The sequence below is a fragment of the Cygnus atratus genome, chromosome 3, assembly GCF_013377495.2.
Source record: "Cygnus atratus isolate AKBS03 ecotype Queensland, Australia chromosome 3, CAtr_DNAZoo_HiC_assembly, whole genome shotgun sequence".
Classification (NCBI taxonomy): Eukaryota; Metazoa; Chordata; class Aves; order Anseriformes; family Anatidae; genus Cygnus; species Cygnus atratus.
The window spans coordinates 33,490,359-33,509,818 of NC_066364.1; the positions used below are offsets into that span (position 1 = coordinate 33,490,359).

The window sequence follows — 19,460 nt, forward strand, 5'->3', positions numbered from 1 at the left end:
CTGACTGCAGCCCCCATTCCCCGTTCCCCTGCGCTGCTCAGGGGGAGGACATAGAAGAGGGTGGATGTGGGTGGTGTTTTTAGTTTGCTTTTAGTTTCTCACTGTGCTATTCTGCTAGTGATAGATAATAAATTACATAAATCTCCCTATGCTGAGTCTGTTTTGACTGTGATGATAATTGTTGAGTGATCTCACTGTCCTTATCTCAACCCTTGAGCCCTTTTCATTGCATTTTCTCGCCCTTACCTTTGAGGAGTTCAGCTGCCCAGCAGGATAAAACCACCACAGAAGCATTTGGACAACACTCTCAGATATATGGTCTGATTTTTGGGTGGTCCTGTGTGGAGCCATCATTTGAACCCAATGATCTCTGTGGATTTACGTGGCAAGGTTTTGGTAGCAGGGGGCCATAGGGGTCCCTTCCAACATGGGATATTCTACGATCCTATGATTCTGTGATCAAAATCACCCCCTGAGCTTCAGTTTGAGGATTGTGAAGATTGAAAAGGGAAATAACTTGGAAGGGAAATTCACTGATCATGTGGGAATTTACCGTCTTCCATCCTTACTCTATCTACATTACTTACTATATCTACATCACTTATTCCAGCAGATTTCCAGCAGTCACACAAAGAACCCATGAAAGACTGGCTTCAGAATAATTTTCACAAAAATCACATCTCAAGTTGGAGGTAATTCTCGCTGAATCAAACCCTACATGACATAGAAAAGACTTTCCTTTTCTAATGGTCAAAGAAAAAGCTAGAATTGATTGATTTGAGGTGAGACTTTGGTTTAGGGGACTTTTCAGAAAGTAAAGGTGAAGAAAAATAAGGTCTAAAATAGTATAATTTTGTCAAGAACTGCATATTACAAATGGTGGTAATGCCATAGTACACTCACCATCAGTAAAAGCCTCTCCTTCTACAGGGTCTCCTTCTCCACTGCTGTAGGTTGCATATACTGAAATCCTGTATTTAGTCTCTGGCTCCAAGCCTTCCAGCACTGCATCCACTGTGTTTCCAGGGACTCTCTTCTCTCCCATTGTATCATCATAAAGTGATTTCCATACTATCCTATAGTTATTAACTGCTCCTGGAGCTGGTGTCCATGATAACCCAACTGTAGTGTCAGTTATGTCTGTGGTAACCAAATTACGAGGTGAACCACGTTCTGCAAGAAAGAAAACAATAAATCGTCACTAAAATACAAAGAGCAAAAGTTAGCAAAGTACAAATGGAAAACTAAAATGATCATAAAAGCAGAATCAAAATTATGGCCCGTCAACACTAGTTTAAATAACATACATGTGTAGTTCCAAGAGAAAACTGATGGCTTTATTCAACAAAATGCTGAAAGCTAACTTTAAGCTATGAATAACCTATCCCATACTGCACAAGATCCCTAGCAGTTATGTTTTAAAATTTGCAAAATAAAAATGATATTAAGCAAAGTCTCAGAATGAAGCCAATGCTTAAATGTGCTGCAGCTCATTTGCATAGGTTTTAATTCACAAGTAAATAATTTTCCTTCATTTGTTCATCTTTACCCTCACATGTGTAATTTTTTTCTGATGGGCAAATAAAGAAGACTTTAACCTGAGTGAAATAGTCCATTCAAATTCTCTGACAACCTTATTTATTTAGTTAATATTACTATTCTTATCTCCTTGAGTACTGCTTACTGCTTACTAGATCTACCTGCTATTTCATTTTATCTGTTTACAACTAATTTGCAGTGTGTTTACATCACACAGCAGTTACAGCAGAAAACAATCTTATCTCTCCACTTGTAAGACTTGTGCCTTCTTTCCGACTATAGTTTGTTCCAGCCAGCCTGGAATGAAGGAAACAGCTCGTTAGTCTGTGAAATCCAGTTGTCAGCTGGATGAGTGAGTCTCACCTAACACACCTGAGTAATTCCACTGCTTAAAAATGGAGCTCATTGGTCTGAAGTGGTGCAGTAAAAGGAGTGCCTCTGTTTAATGTTTAACATACATTTATAACATATGTTCAATTTTCCTATTGCAGTGGCTGGCTTTTGAGGCAGGGAAAGAGCACTGACTGTTGGTTTTAATGCAATGGCCTCACTGTAGCAAAATCTGCAAAAGGGATCTACAAAACCAGATGTACAAAAACAGATCCATATACACACAGAAGCATTTGGTTCTTCAGCATATATTCTCAGTGGCCTTTCTCACTGTACAGGACGTTTCTGAGACTGATTAGTGAGAGGACTTAAACACTTGAGGTGGCCTTATGGCATCAAGGCTAAGTTTCACCTGCACTGATAAAAATATATCTGTATATTATACTACAGAAGCCACAGGACCAGATTCAAAATTCTTTGAACACAGAGAAATTCAATACTTATCCAATTTCCACTGTCTGAGCTCATCACAAACCCAGACTCACTTTTCAGAAGCATGAAGCAGTTTCAGTCCAAGACAGAGCAGCAAGTTGCTCACAGTCATAAACTGCATTTTCAGTTTTCATACTCATTTGTCTTTCACTTCCACTGCAAAGCTGCAATGCTTCCAAACACAATACCACTGGAACAAACAGGGTTACCTGCAGAAAGGCTTCATTTTGGAATTATCTCATTGCCAGCACAACCTCATTAAAACTGAGCCAGTGAATCCCACTTGGCTAAATGATAAAATGGAAGTTAATATCAACGTATCTGCAAGCAATGCTGATAGAATAATAAGAATCACCAACTTCACAGATTACAGAATCAGAGGCTACCACTCCAGTCACCTAGCTGACTCTATCAAACACAGCTAACAGAACATGTTAAATAACTCCTTTGTGCTGTAGGGTTTTTTCCAGTTCTAATTCACAATCTTGGGACATCCCATCATGTTTTTCTGAAGGCAATTCTTTTTCCATCCTAACTCTGCATTACTGCTTACAATTTTACTCTTCAAATCAGTTTTTAGCTTCACAATGTAAGTCACTACAATTTATAGCATCTTCTCTTCAAAACCAGGTTAAGATATGGGGGTTTAGCTAAAGTTCAATTGTTTACCAGTTCACAAAAATAGTAGTTGCATATAGTGAAAAAGTTACAGTGAGGAGACCCGACTCAGTTCATGCTTCATGCAGTCTCACTGAATTCAGTGACTGCATTAAATAAAAGCCAAGGCAGAATCTAAACCCCAAAGACCAATTTTCCTGGAAGCCTGAAAAAGGATTTGCCTTCAAAAGTAAATTACACCAATTTTTCTGTCTGCTCTTAAGCTTCTACTCCCAAATTTTGGCGTTTTCATACAATAAAAAAAAATATTAAGGCAATCCAAATGGAAAAAATATGGAAAACTTAACTTGATAGAATGCACAGATGTCTAACAATAAAAACCTTTCTTTCCATATTTTAATGTAATATAAATATACAAGTCACTTTATTTTGGCTACTTTAAAACATAGCTTTGCCACAACATGATTTCAGTATTAAAGTATCTGCTACCACAGCACAATTTTTTGCAAGTCTACTCTTGGACACTACAGTTAATGATATACGTTGGAAACACTGCAAACATAACTGTATATTTAAAACTGTTATTGATTAAGTCATTATTGAGGTCATTAAATAACAGAGGAAAATAATTTGTTTGGAATGGACTGTAATGAACACCAGTTACTGTAATATGTTAGTTCTGAAAAAAAAAAAAAAATCCTTTGGAATTAAATGTCTTTTTTATAAGGCAAGGTAAGAGAGGGAACGGGACTGGGATTCCTACCAAACCACAAGACCTAAATGGAAAATTCTGACTTCAAATAGTTGGAAACTGCTGACAAGACAACTTACCTACTAAGGGAAATTGGACTTTTTATGTGTTACACTGCAACCGAGAACATTTCTTTAACATAACACACTAACTTGATTTGCACCTCATGTGTGAGGTGGAAGTTCACCGACAGCTTATTTTCTGTTTCACTAGAATCTCTCACAAGTGCTTTTCTATGAGGAGAGCAGCTGTGTTTGAGATGCAGTCCAACTGTAAGTCTGAAATTATTAGGATTCCATCAAGTATTATCTAAGCTACTACACTCAGAGTCAAGAAACATATTTACACTCCACAATAACAGTAGCATAATTTAGTGACCAGCAAACATACAAGTAGACCTATGAGACATTTTTCCTTCAGATTGAAACAAAATACCTAGTTGACTTGCTTACGTTAGGAAAAAAAGATAATAATAATCTACTGTAATACTGAAGCAGTCATTCTGTTCTTTGGTTCACATGTTCAGAAATGTTTGTTGTACATCTGCTTCTCACCTGTTTGTTTAAGCAGGATGGATAAGGAGAGTGGAAAGACACTGCACAGTGGTAGAAGGAAAAGTGCTGGCTGGCAGGCTCTCAGGTGGTTAACATTCAAATGACTCCTGCTTTTTCCTGACTGGAACTGGAAGCTAAAGTGTGGCCTTAATTGCATATAGCCCCCATGTCATCAGCATGTGAGGAAGCAGCTGGTTTTAAAAATTATTCCCTAACACACATTCAGTCCTATGATGCTCGGGAGTACAAAACACAGATGTAAGCCATGGTGAGTACATGGGGAAACAAAATGCTTGTACACATAATTCAAACCCCTAGATGAGGAAGGAAGCAAGCTAGTCACCTGTTTCAACCATCCAGATTCTCCACAGCAGTCCTTAGCTCAGAATTGCAATCTGTTTACAGTACCCTATCCATCCCTACCATCGCTCCATGCAGACACAGTCTCAGAAACTAATTTGGTAACTCTCAGACAGTCTTACACCCAGCTCTGGACTTTTGCAATGTCCAGTTTCCATATTAAGTTTTTCCACTATAGTATGCCAGAGACAAAATACAATATTAAAGTTGTTTCCCTGCGTCTACTTGGCTTGCTTCCCACAGTTCACAGGCAATTGCTGTTGTCATTGAATACAAGACTGTGTGAATCAGCTAAAATTTAAATGTTGACATTCATAAAAATCAAATGGCTTTATTCAAATGGCCTTTCCCCTCAGAAACATTTACACAGCTCCAGTTGATTTCAGTGGGAGCTGTACATGCAGTTTGGGTCAAGTTTAAACAATTTTCTATACATGTTCTTAAGACCAACTTTCAAAATTAACCTGCAGTGATAAATTTCATGCAAAGCCATGTTTGATAGAAGTTAAACAGAGGATTGGCCAGCATCCTAAAAAAAATCAGAATCAGCTAAATAAATGACCCTTCTCTTGCAGAGGCATATACCAAAACTTTATGGTTTGAGTCCTGCCTTGTTTACAATGGCATACACCAAGAGTATCCCATTAAGCCATTAAGGCTAGGGCACTGCAGCAGAGGAACCAAGTGTACACATCAGATGAGATGGTGGCAGAATCCTTTCAGGTTGACTCCAGAGGTTAAATTCTCCTCAGCACTGGAGGAGACAACCACTTCTATCGGCTGATATTCTTCTTTGAAAGCTGCAAAGTAGTTGGTTACTCCTGGAGTACCAGCCTTCAAGCACACTGCCTATGTGAGAGAGGATGTGCACATGGTGTGGAAGTCCTGAAGGACTTGCTACGCAAAAGAAATTCTCACTTGACCCTGTTAGAGTAAGTATCTTGTGCTCCTGGGAATGAAAAAAGGTTGAGAAGATGAAAACCAGGAGGGTTCTGACTCAAAAGACAGAGACTCTGTTCAGAGCACTCCTGAGTTCCCCACTGTAGGATAAGGCCAGCAGGAAGTCATAGTCCTTTAATATTTTAACCATCTGTTCCAACAGTTAATCAGTTAACACCACTCTCAACTGTCTAGAAACACCGTTTTGTTTGCTTTTTGGGGGCGTCGTTTTTGTTTGTTGTTGGTGGTGGTGGTGGTGGTGGTTTTGTTTTTTTCTGATACATATTTAATTTTCTATGTAAAACTAAGATAATTTTCCAAAGATTATCAAATGTCAATTTCAAATGTCAGACTCAAAAATCTCGGAATGTATAATTTAAAAAAATGCATGAAACAGCATTAAGTCTCCTGGAAACACTGAGTCCTTGTTTCTGTCGGGACAGAAGAAGCACTACACAGTTTGAGCATTACGTAAAGTTCCTATGATATGCTAAAAACCTCATTGTAAGAAAATGTCACTTGAATTTGTACTATTCTGCCTGTAGGTGGTCATTCATTTCTAAAGCATTCTTGTGTTACCGTAGAAACAGCAAAAATAAATCATTTATTTACCAAAGAACTGCTATTCATTTTATTACCAAAATAAAAGGATTCCTCTACCAAAATCCTCAGACCTAAGCTTTAATAAATATATACAGCAGAAAATAACTTAAAACTAAAAAGTGTCATGACAACTTTTTTCTTTAGTACAGTGAGTGGAGCCTAATTCTCATAGCACAAACACCCACTCCTAGCACAGGATGGCAGGATTGGGCCCTACACTCAAACATAAAGATTCTAAAGGGGAATGGACTGTGACATAAATCTCTATGAAATTTATCATCTGATTATAATAAACTATACCATGTGTTGTTTATTCTAAAATGTACAAATGTAAGAAGTAAAATGCATTGACATGCTAGTGTAGACTAGCAATCTCATTTCTTTTAAAAGACCTACAGCCATTTACACCAAAACCATTTCTAGATTAGAAACTTTACTGATATAAGTGAAAATATTTTGAAATATCTAACCACTTAACTTTTTTCTGAAAAAAAAAATGCTTCTTTGCTAAACGTCTCTGAAATTCGTTTTTAAAATGCTCCAGACTTTTCTGATCCATTTCTGCTTAGGGTCAGTAACTGAAATATTCTTAAAGCTGTTCTGAAAAATATGTAACGGCCAGCAAGAGGGCACTCATATCAGCAGCTTTTCAGACATTCATTATCCTTAAACATTTCTATACAGATTGCCTAATGCATTTGTTTTTCTTTAAAATAAGTGCAAATTCTGAAAGCTAATCTATTTAGCAGTTAATGTACAGTATGTTCTTTTCATCTGACAGCAAACCTTTGGGCAGAAAATGAAATTCTTGTCAGACTTGCAACTACCTCTTCTAGAAAAAAAAAAAAAAAAAAGCAGATTAGAAAAACAGTAGCCCTCACAAAATGCTCACTGACTGTTGCATTGACACTCACCACCCTCACCAGGTTTATCATTGCATTTTATTTTAGGTGTAAGATGATTTGAGTAAGACCTTATGACCAAACAAAAATTGAAAACCAAATGGGTTGTTTTGGGTGTTTAGGAATGAGGGGGAGACTTTTCCCTAAGGGTTTCCTGCGAGAATTTCTTGCTTGTTCTTAAATCTTTACCAAGTACCATCAAATATAATGATTAGTGCTAATTTGTTTAGTTACTCCAGTTGTCACAAGCCTTGCTTCATCAAATGGCAAACGCCAGCCTGCATTGGTTTAATTTATTTTAGCAGTTTTAATGTCTTTGTGTGAGCTGGGGGGGAATCACAGCCAACAAAATGTGTCTGAGGAAAAATTTTCCATGGCACCCTTATAGAAGAGCTCCAACCAAAGCTGTCTAGTGATAGATCACCATGCACTTTTGAAAGAGAGAGTATAAAAGTGTAGAGTTTTCTACAGCACATATTTTGCACATGCAGTTATGTTTAATGCAGTATGAAATATAAAGCTCCAGAATTTTCACCTCTGGATGGTACTTAATAACTGGAGACAAAATGAGCCAGTGAGTGAAAGAGGCTGTATGAAAGAGCAGGGCACTATAAATTTCCTAAAATCTGGATTACTGAAGGAAAACACACAGTTTCTTTCCTTCAACAGAGGGAAAAAAAAAAAAAAACATTATTTACTATTCCTATTACACAAAGGCAAAGAAGAAGTAAACTTGCTCTCTCTGAATACCTGTATGGTATGGAACATTTATTTATGATTAATTATTTGCTAAACTGTCTACACTGTGTTGTCTGTGAACGGTTCACAAAACTCAGTTCCTCTGGCATGTGTTTGTCTCTGGGATGGACCAGATAGCTATGCAAACAATTTATAGAGGAGAATATCTACAGTTACTTGGGGGAGTATATGCCCTCTTTGTTTTATGTGGAGAAACAGTAAGGGCACGCATATACTTAGAAAAGAAAATGAAAAATGAAAAGAGAAGCAGAGTACCCAGCTGGTAAATGTTATCAACTACATGGAATGATTACTGGGTTTGTGTGGAAGGATTTTTTGGGTATCCTGAAGCAAACACACCACCTAAAAACACTGACAAACTGCCGGGTAGGACAAAGCAGAGGTGGAACTTCCAAGAGCAATTATTAACTGCTCCAAATACTTTGGAGATAGCATATGTAACTGAAGGACTTGAATGCCTAGGGAGACATGTTTCTGCAAATCACGTTACAGCAGTTTTAAAAATTACCAGCCATAAGGGCCAGTTTTTCTCTGCTGAAGGCTACTCTTGCAACTGAGGTAAAATAACTGCCGTGTGAGATCTCCTACTACATGCAAAGTAAATCATTACTGAAGGCAGTAAGAATGTTTGTCTACACCCTTAGTCACAGGGGACCATTTAGTGATTCAGTAAAATTCCATAAACATCTGAGAGTTTGGATTTTTCATTTCCTGCCACTTGACTATACAATAGCTGGAGAAGCTACTGTATCCTCAGTTTCTCCTTTCTCACTTTGCTACTAGAGCTGAAATTACTACACGCAAACTGACTTCTCTTCAGACTACATATCAATACCATAAACTCACAACTGTCCCAGTTTGAAAGGCAATCTCAGCCCTAGCTCTTGATATGTTGATGAACTGAAGTGGCCAGCAACTATGGCATCACTGACTGAATGGCTTTGGTGAGAAGCCATATGGCAAAGACATTAAGTAAGCCCCACTGGGATTCCTGATACAGGAAAATGCTTAAGTACTCAGTACTTCACTGCTGTTGGCAATCAAAAACACTCACTGCACTATTTTGTTTCTCAGACACTATGGCTCACGGAAAAACCAACTGAAATACTAAACACTTTTTTATGCTTCCTTTCACAGCTTTTTTGTCATTACTGTTGATAAGTTTATTTCTCCAGGAGTTAAGATCTGTCTCATTCCAAGCCTCAGTCAGACAAGTTATTTCAGCTAATGATTAGTCAAGTACTCACTTCACTGACCTGAATAACTTTTCAACAGAGTCCCACCATGTTTGTCTTGACTTCCCAGGCAACATGACTTCTTTTTTCAGCTAAATTTCTATACTAGGGTTTAAAATTTGAATGTTATCTTTTGGTTACCAAAATTGCAGTCTTTTCATTCTTAGTTGCCTGGTTTTCTTCACAAGCATTGTCTTTTTATCCTCCAGTGAGGTAAGACAGTACTATATATTGAAATATTGTCCTATAAGCACTTTAACAGTACCTACTTTCTTACCATTTATTGGTCAGTCTTTCAAAGTATCTATTGACCATGTCCAAAGAGTTTTGGCCTAATTCAAATATTTTTAATACTCCATGAAACTGCAGATATGCTGCAATACAAGGTGGATGTTCCATGAGGAAACATCATGATTTAGGCTTCTACTGTTTTGCAAAAATAAATTTGTATTCTGTTCTTTACCTTTGATCACTCAGTAATTACAGACAACTGCATATGCTCTTACTAACGATTTAGATAACCAGGGAATATTTAATGGACAGCTTTAATACAAAAAGTAACATTTTCTGGAGAGCACTGTGATAGAGTTTTCAAATCCAGCTGAATTGTCAAAGAATATGTCATACCTATCTAAATGGTAAACATAATTTTTAGTTTGTTTTTCTCCCAGATGAGAAACTGAATAGAAATTCAGTTCAGTTGTATCAAGGATGCTAGTTTATCTGTATTTATTACAAGACTAAAACTATCACAGAATTTTTGACACAAGGCTTTAACCATCTGCTTAGAGTAAAAACTTTTACAGGAAGGCCTCTGTGTCCCTCTAGGTGCAACATCTATTTTAAACTCCATCTGGTTCCATTAAAAAAAAAAAACAGTCCTGAACTATAATCAAATATTCTTTCAAGTTCTTTGACTTTTTAACCAGTTTTCAGGTTGTTTTTCTTCCTATCAACAATTTATCATAGCAGTCTGCAGGAAGTCCAAATGAGAATCCGAGCCCTCCTGCATGAGGGAGTACTGAAAGGACAAGACAATCTCCGCCTGTGACTGAATTCTGTTTTTCTAATGACTCTGTCTTTTCAATTCTGCTGTGTTTCACTTACGGCTCTCTTGTTTTTTGAATGCATTTTAACTGAAGCTCTAGGCAATGCCTTAAAAGACTTCCCTATTGTTCAAGCTTTATGACAGAGTAAAAAGCTAGGTTTATCTCATGAACGCAAAACACACATGATATCTCAAGAGCTCCACACTAAAAAAGAGGTCTGGCCAGGCAGTGAAAGCCAAGGGAGTTTCAGCATGAATTGCAAGGTGCCTGATACACTAAGACAGGGTGAAGTCATCACAGAAAGTAGGGGCATTGTATTGTTGTCTGAGACATAGGTAGTGGCAGTGGGGAGCTGGAGCCTAACACTCAGCTCCTCCTTCTATAGTCAGTAGACTGAGAAATACTCCTTTGAAGGGAAAACGAGATCTTAGATGGACTACCTGCCTTCTGGACATATCTGCCTTTCTTCATTAATCACAGAAGAATCCTAGAGAGTCCACGCTGCAAACTTCAGCATTTAAATAGGTGCCTAAATTTTACCGGGATGAAATCATCCCATTAGCAAATTATTGGAACTGATTTTCTTACAGTTTCCTATTTAAAGCAGGTTTCCTGGTTTGTTCTTTAATCTATGGCATAAACAAAAAGTTAAACTGATGGGGAAACTGAGAGCCAAGTACGTCCTTACTATAACTCCATTAGTGTCAATGGAGGAGTTTTAATTCCACGTAAATCATCTGTAAGATGTTTTCAAGTACCATCCCTACAGAGCTGGAATGCCAGGCCTTAGCAATACATACCTGGCCAGCAAAGAGCACAGTCACACTTCCTTTCATGGCCTAGGAGGCAGCCTTCCCTACCCCCTGACAATTAACAGATGACACTGAGAATGCTCACAGGGAACAAGTCAGGGAAATTCTCCACTCAAAGGCAGAATGAGAGCAGCCTGCCCTCCTTATAAGTCTCTGGCTCTACCTTACCAGCACGCTGTTAATGCTCAGCCCTGGGTTCTTACTCCTATAGTTAAAAGCAGGATATGTTTCATTATTCCTATACCGAGTCCAGCTGTTGCTTATCTAATAAAAAAAATAAATAAAAAAAAAAGGTCCCTGAACATCTTTCAGTCGCGGTACAGAAGAAACCCTGCAGATTTTCAAATGGATGAGATATTTTAACCCTATTAATTAATCCCATTACGTTAATAACAATCTGCCATTAAAACTACTCAAAAGTTGAGTTATAAGGCAGAATATCTCAGAGGCTGGTGTAGAAGAACACTGCTTCTGGCAATACCTTTTTCCAAGAGACCACAACCAGTGACTAGACCCCATTGTTTTCTCCAATGGACAGTAGGTTTGGAAAAACACTGTAATACAGGAGAATGTCTTTATGCCTACTTTTCATTCACATATCTACTTCTGTAGATATCTCAGGAAGACAGTACATTTTAAGACAACTTAAGCAGTAACCATATAAATAAATGAATGACTGTACAGAAACAAAAAAAACCAATTACCTTCAAGTGTTTCTCCCTCTCCAGAAAGGGCCTCTCCTGCTCCAGAGGCATACAAGGCAGACACAGTCAATGCATACCTAGTGGCTTCATCTAAGCCTTTCAGCACTTTAGAGGTAGTATCACCTTTCACAGTCAATTCCTTAGTTTCACCTCCTGCAACTGGTGTGTAAGTTATAAAGTACTGCTGCACTTTTCCAGGAGCAGCACTCCAAGACAGCTTCATTGTTGATGTTGTAGCATCAGAAACTTGCAGATTTCTTGGATTTCCTCGAACTGCACCACAGAAGATATTGAAAACAAGTTGAAGCAAGATTCGTTCCTTGGTTTATTTTTTAAGTTACTTCAACACGGGATTTAATGCTGAAAATACAATTCTTGAATAGCCTGCACTAGCACTAATATAGTATAACTTTACAGTAACCAGGATTGTACAATTCCATTCCCAACTTCCTTATGCAAAAATGCCCAATAAAGTCATTTTGTTCCCCTTTTTTTTTTCTACTAAAACTACAGGATCTATCCCGGAACGCTTACACATATTAACACCTGAATATAAGCTCACACCAAGATCCATCAAGAATCAAGCCAAAGACCAGCAATGAGATGTCAAATTAACAACTTAAGGCTTCCTACTCAGTTATTTTTGATGGTAGTTATTTCTGGTGTTTAATAAACTTAAAATCTCAATTAAGTTTCTCTGATGACCAAGGCATTTGTAATGTGTCTATACTCCTTGGATTTTGTTTAATAAGGCATGATACCCATTACAGAATCATACAGTTTATGTCTAAGCCAACGTTAGGGCTACAGTGATAACTAATAAAACAAATGCTTCATTCATTCTTTGCTTTCCATTCAGAAGCACAAACGGCCTGAACTTGCTGAAAAGAAACATAACTTACATCATTGGCAATAGGAAGAAGAATCATAAGGACAATTAAACATACAGGTAGATTCTTCACCCAAATTTCCTTGGCATATTTGATGTTGGAGGATCAATATATTATGTTTCAAAAAGAAATATAACAGTTTTGATAAATTATATTGTTTTAGATTACCTCTCAATGAGATTTGAGTAATTTTATAATTCTTTGTTCATCTGGAATAATACATATGAGTTATTCTCTTTTCAACGTGAATATGTCAACATGCAAGGAATTTTTCTCAAGTATACTACATTCACAGCATCAATCACATACCTTCATCAGTTTTTGCATATCCATTCAGAGCATTCCCAGGCCCAGACTGATACTCAGCAATAACAGACACTTCGTATCTTGTATCTTGAATCAAGTTCTGTAGAGTAGTTGATCTTTCATTTGCTGAGACAGTCACTTGTCTCCTTTCTCCTCCAGTAAGTGGTCTATATACAAGCCTGTACCGTAAAACATTTCCTGGAGCTGGAGTCCAGCCAACCATAAAGCTATCAGTAGTTTCATCTGTTATCCTTAAGTTTCGAGGAGCACCTTTAACTACAAAAAAAATATACACATATAATTTGTAAATATTTGCTTTTGATCAATCAGTCCATGAAGTGAAATCATTTCAACCATTTTATTAGCTCATCCTGTTTACCAAAACAACAGCTTACATTGTCATCCCATCCATTTTAAGGTATACAAACCATTAGTCATTTCTGAAAATTTAAGGCCAGAGTCACAATCAGCAGTGCAATAGAGTTGTCTCCAAAAGTACATTAATCCCAGTTTATACAACCACTTCTGAAACTTAAGACAGTCTGACTGTGTTTAGCAGTGACAGCAGAACTTTAATATCTAAGGGACTTTGGGGCACACTGTGGGGAAATTGCTTAACAACAAATTGTAGAGATTTCACTGCTGTGGCTATTTGCTTCTGTACCACCTCCATTTACAGATAATTATCAGATACATCAGACTACACACAGGCAGCTCTCCTATTTTAAAGAAATATCCAAAGTAAATGTAAAAGGAAAAAAATCGAACACCAAAATTATTCCACTCCTTTAAGTTAAATTTTCACAAAAAAAAAAAAATACATTCAATGAAATGTGAGTTGCATCTACTGTTTAAAAAAAAAAAATCTGAATGAAGTCACGACCTCAAAGACAGGAAATAGTTTGTTATCCCAGAATAATAAAAAAAACATGGTGGACTATTTAACTAGTCCTTGAAAAAAGATATGTCTATAACTCATGTCATTTCATATGAACCATTTCATGAGTGGGTGCACCAAAGCATGACTTGACTATTCCAACATACATTAGAATATAATGTACTGCAAGTTGTCTAGCAGTATTTAGCACTGTAATTTAGAAAAAAAAAAATGTTTTTGTTTTCATTGTTTACTATCTAAAGTATTATTCAACTGGAACATGATGTGCCAAAAGTGTTGTTCTTCAGTGTTCAAATACAGACCTGTTAAGAGTGGAGCAATTCATAACCCTAGTTTTAGAGAGAGTAATTTGTTTTCTACTGATCCGAAACACAATACTCAATTTGAAATTCTTTAAAAGACTGAAACAAAAGTTCACTGTCAAGAGGGCTGTCTGACCCAAATTGATAGCCAGATCTGCATGAAGAGCTGCTGAAATTTACATGATATAGAACTCAGTCTTCTCAGACTTGCTAAGACTTCATCCAATTAAAATGCTGTCAATTATTTAAGGCAGTATCAATCACAACATGGGAACACTTTATTTTTATTAAAGCTATTCCTTCTCTGTCCCTTACATTCACAAGCCACATGTTCTATCAGCCAAGAATTTGTCTTGGAAAAGGAAAGTTATGTGTGGCAAAAACATTCTGACTGGTACAGTCATGGAAATATGCACACCAACAGTGAAACCTGTATCTTCCAAACTTGCCATCCAAACTAAGCAATTTTATAAAAGTGTATTTCTATGAATCCTAAGAGGAAAGTGCAATTAACAAATTTCCATGCTGTTTCATTGCTCCCTTGGAATCATTTACATCATCAAAGGTCACTAATGACAGCATGGAAAAACAAAGCAGAGTGGATCAATATTAAAGAAAAAAGCCTGGTTTAGACTAGACTGAGTATCCAACTACTGGAAAAGAAAATCTAAATTACTGTGATCCTTCTCCTTTAAATTAGTGGAAATGCATCTTGGCAACTCTGCCAAGAAAAAAAGTATAGCTACCATGTTTAAATTTACAGTCATTGATCACATAAAGTCACGATGACATCAATGGAAGTTTTGCATCAGTAAGAATTACTGGATCAGATCCATGAGGTTCTGATGATGAACAGCTGACCTAACGTCAGCCCCCTTCAATTCTATGGCATATGAAATAGAATTTCTGCGAGCGCAAGTTAAAGATGTAGAGACAGCAAATTACATAGGTGCATTCTTGTCTTCAAATGTTTTGAAGTCAACATACACTCCTGCATCACAGTCTGATGCCAGGGAATTTATTATTTACAGCACAACATTCACAACATTTCATTCATAAATAGATCACTGCAGAAAAACACAGCAGGGAAAATAAAATCCAATCTTAACATTTTAATATTGGCCTATTATTGGAATTTTTTATCTTTAGAAAATGCATTAAGACAATAACATTTATTCTCATCCCATGTAATAGTACAGCCATCTCAGTCTTAGATGGCTGCTCCACATAGACCAGTTCTCTCAATGAAGCAAATTCTTATTTGAACACATGGCATTTTGTATCTGAGAATAATGGAAGCCTACCTTCTAAGGTGGTTTCCTCTCCATCCAAAGGAGGGCCATCACCATCTTCATATTCAGCTATCACACTGACAGCATAAGTAGTCTCAGGTAGCAAGTTGGTGAGAACTGAGCTAGTACTTGAAGCTGGTACCGAAACAATGAATTCATCTCCACTGACTGCTACTTTATATTTAATGAGATAGGACAAAACCTCAGATCCAGCTGGAGACCAGCTCACTTTGAAACTGTCAGATGTTACATCAGAAAAGACCATATTCTTTGCAGGTATGTAAGCTGTATGGAAATAAAAAACGCACAGGTAAGACTTACTTTCTGGATTATTTTTTTAAACACAGAATCTCTAAAATCAGTGAAAAACATCCCTCAATTATTCGGTTTATTCTAATTGACAATATATTTTGTCATATGTGCAACAGTTCTTGTTTTCCATACTTGCTTATGGCTATCAAATTTCATGAAGATGATATCTAGGTTGTCTCAAATGATGTGACAATGAGTAGAAGCACCAACTCAGTGATTTCTAGGTCAAATGAGAGCAATTCATCTAAAAAAAATGTACGTATGAAAACTTAAGTTAGAATCTGATAATCAGGTTGGGTTCTCTCTTTTGCATGTCTCATGAACAACAATAACATTTTGCCCTCAATGGAAACTAAGAATCCTTGTTTGGTTGTTTTTTTTTTCAGATCAAGATTAGAAAAAGGACAAAATAAATCCCAGTATTTTTTCAGGAATGGAATCAAAAGGGAAACAAGGAACTTGACATGAGGCACAAACACAAACCTGACATCCTGGGCTTGTTTTGGCTGGCCTAGTCAGCCTAACAGTGGGGATGTTAAGACTGCTTGAGCCCTCTAAAACAAAGGCTGTTTTGCTGGTTTGTTCCTCAAAGCTATCCTGAAACAAAAGGCTTATTTTTAAAGAGAGTGGGGTTTTCATTACTGGGGACTATTCAACATTAGTGTTCTAATAAACATAGGTAGAGACACTGAGGGTGCAACTAATCCCAAGTAACTTTAGCTGACCAAAAGTTAGTCATTTAGAATTTTTTTAAATGGCAAACATTAACCAAATTCACCAAATTTGGATACATGTGAAGACTTTCATATCCTACTTTATTTAAGGCTGTATAGTCAGAATGAGCTCAACGTGACCTAGCATTAACTGTCTTATATTGTCCCGTCTAAGCCCATCTCTACAGCTGGGGAAGACAGAAGCCCAGTTTCAGAGGGACATGCACTGTACCATAAAAATTCATTGAATCACCTTATCGAGGTGCCTGTATTGCTTCATTGCTTTTAAAATTCTAAAATGTGAGCTTAGAATAGCTACCTCATTTTGGACAGCTAAAGAATGGACCTAGGAAGTAATGTTTTACTCAGGATGTAATTGAACCTCCTTTACTACAGCGTAAAAGCAGAGCACATCCACTGAGGTCATTCCAGATCAATACACACTAATAAGTTTCTAGGTACCCAGGAAGGGAGGAAAAAAAATATTTCTCCAATATTTTTTTCATCTCTATTTCTCCATTATTGCTTTCAATATGCTTGAAAATAATAACCAAATCCCCAGCTATTAAAATTATCATTTGTATATGGTCAATGTCATCATCAATTGTTGTATGTATCTACAACAACAAAACATTGGGTCACATTTTTTTTCATTGCATTTTCTGTATTTCTCCAAGTAATAGTAGTTACTTACATTTTTTCCTTATAGCAGCAAGTTCCTGCTCAATCCGTAGGCAGACAGACTGTGTAAGCTCAAATGATATTCTTTGGAAAGCATCAAAATCTTCCACTGTGTAAACATGGGTTTCAGCAGGAGGTGATGCAATTGCTTCTAACTCTGTACGCACTGCATCCTTCACACCAACTGCAAAGATTTCTACATCTGCATCCCTCAGCTTTATTGCTGGTTCTTTAAAAGCATCTGATGATTTTCCATCAGTAATAAGAATCATGACTCTTGGCACATTTGGTCTTGATCCTTTGCTGGTAACAAATACTTTTTCCCTCACGTATGTCATCGCTTTGCCTGTGTTGGTAGATCCACCTCTGTAGGGGAAGGTGTTAATAGCCTGAATTATATCTTCCACTCGGTTGTATCTGTTCAAAGAAAACTCCATATGGGGGTCTCTGCTGTACTGGACAAGACTTATCTGTACTTTTCGAGGCGATATCTCAAAGCTTTTAACTAACACTTCCAAAAAGGCTCTTACTTTAACAAAATTGGCGATACCAATGCTGTAGGAGCCATCCACTAAAAACACAACATCAGCTTTTACATCCACACCACGTGAGCATTCTGTAAAGAAAAAGATTCACCACTATAAACAGGTATTCAACAGCCACAGCATTTCAATTGCATCTGCAGCTCATGCATTATATCCCGTTGTTTATAACAGAAATAAACCATTCCAAGTAAAGCTCTTTCTTATAAACAATAAAGGTATGATACTAAAGCAAGCATCAGAGGTTCAAACAACAAAAAGCTACTGTGTGAAAATAACACAGTAGTTCCTAACTCACCCACTTGAACTTTTACTTGTTGTGTTTTTTCCATTATAGTTATTGGCTCACTGGGGGTCAGTCCTTTCATTGCAAAAACATTAATTTGATACTCTGTGTCTGGAGAGAGATCTTTAACATTCAGAGCAGTAGTCTGAGGACCCACATTCAGTGCATGTTGTTTTCCACCAGCTATCATTGGAATGAACTGTACCCGGTAGCCAGTTATTTGACTTGTGGATGGATCCCAAGTGATCCTAACAGATTTTGAGGAGATCTGAGCAGCTACTAGATTTGAAGGAGGCTCCACCACTGAAAGAAATTGAAAACAAACCAAAATATTAGTTACAATTATAAACAGGTTTCTTTGCACATTTTTATTTCTGAAATAAATGTAGTCATTTTTGCTTAATCTTTATTAAAAAACACATCTATATTTAGCATAAATAAACACAACTGAATTACAGAAAAGTCCACATGGGGCATCAGTGAGAGGTAAGAAATATAAGGAATGCATCTGTAGTACCCCAAGTGTAGTAGAAGTTCCAGGAGAAATTCTGTCTTGCTCTAATTCTGTTTCAATCAGAATCGAAAGCTACATCCACAGGAATATACTAGAGGAGTTGAACAAATACAGACCTGAGCAGAGCACTATGAAAGCTGAGTCATTCTACTGCCATTTTGGGCAAAGAATAGCTATTTACTCAGAATCTTACAGAGCCAGAAGGTGGCGATGATACAGCTTAATTTCTGTGTTTTGTTTTTTTTTTTTCAGCGTTCTCCAGTTTTCATTCCTTGGTTTTAACCTATTACACATTCTGCCCCTTCACCAAGCAGATTTTTCCCTTTGGTACATTTTTCCACAGAAGTGAAGCCAGTGTTCAAACCGGCTGTATGAGACTCTGATAACTGAACAGCATTGTGTTGCCCTTGAAACTACGGAATAATGGAGCTATTTCAAATCTACTGTCACATGTTCTGTCCTCCTGTATTTAAATGCACAAAGTTGAAACATGTTTTCCACAGTTGCAATGGATCAAAGTTCAGAAACAGAGCAAAGGAAGTAGGGCTAGTCCCCTTAAACATGCATAAGAATAAATTGATGCCAATAAATGCATTTATATATTTATAAAGTATCTCACCTTCTTCTCCACTAACCAATTCACCCAGCTGTTCATCAACACCAGAGCACACTTGCAAGATGATTTCATTCTGTATATCTACAATTCCATCAAAATTAGCCACATTGAAGACATGTTTCAGTGAAGGCTGAGATGCAATTAGCTTGAGTTCTTTCGCATCTGCTGCTTTGATTCCTAGAAGACACAATAGACAGGACCATGTTAAGTGGCCATTAAAGAGAGCCATCTACGAATGTGAGTTTAATTCAGTTCTGTCTTCTGTCATTATCAATAACAAAACTACTACATAAGTTAATGCAATGAAGCAATATAGTCCATTTTCAACATGAGAAAATAATGTGGTACCTTCAGTAAGGCCAAGGGTCATTGGCATTTGCAAACCTTCTTAGTCTTCAGGTAGGTGTTACAGAATTACTATCAATTAATACAACTATTATGTTCCACTCTGGAGGTTACAA

At 37.1% G+C, this 19,460-nt stretch overlaps 1 protein-coding gene across 6 annotated transcripts in view; it reads right to left on the reverse strand.

Moving 5' to 3' along the window:
- Window positions 1-19,460, reverse strand: part of COL12A1 (collagen type XII alpha 1 chain) — a 97,026-nt gene that overhangs the window by 62,649 nt on the left and 14,917 nt on the right. For all 6 annotated transcript variants that reach the window (XR_007708150.1, XM_035543162.2, XM_035543166.2 and 3 more), the window contains exons 8-14: window positions 19,003-19,176; window positions 17,882-18,172; window positions 17,055-17,657; window positions 15,348-15,620; window positions 12,847-13,119; window positions 11,648-11,920; window positions 904-1,173 (exon numbers count right to left, since the gene is read on the reverse strand). Coding sequence is in view for 5 of the 6 variants with exons in the window: in XM_035543162.2 (XP_035399055.1) it covers window positions 904-1,173; window positions 11,648-11,920; window positions 12,847-13,119; window positions 15,348-15,620; window positions 17,055-17,657; window positions 17,882-18,172; window positions 19,003-19,176 (2,157 nt within the window). In the remaining variant the exon portion in view is untranslated. The remainder of the gene's footprint in view (window positions 1-903; window positions 1,174-11,647; window positions 11,921-12,846; window positions 13,120-15,347; window positions 15,621-17,054; window positions 17,658-17,881; window positions 18,173-19,002; window positions 19,177-19,460) is intronic.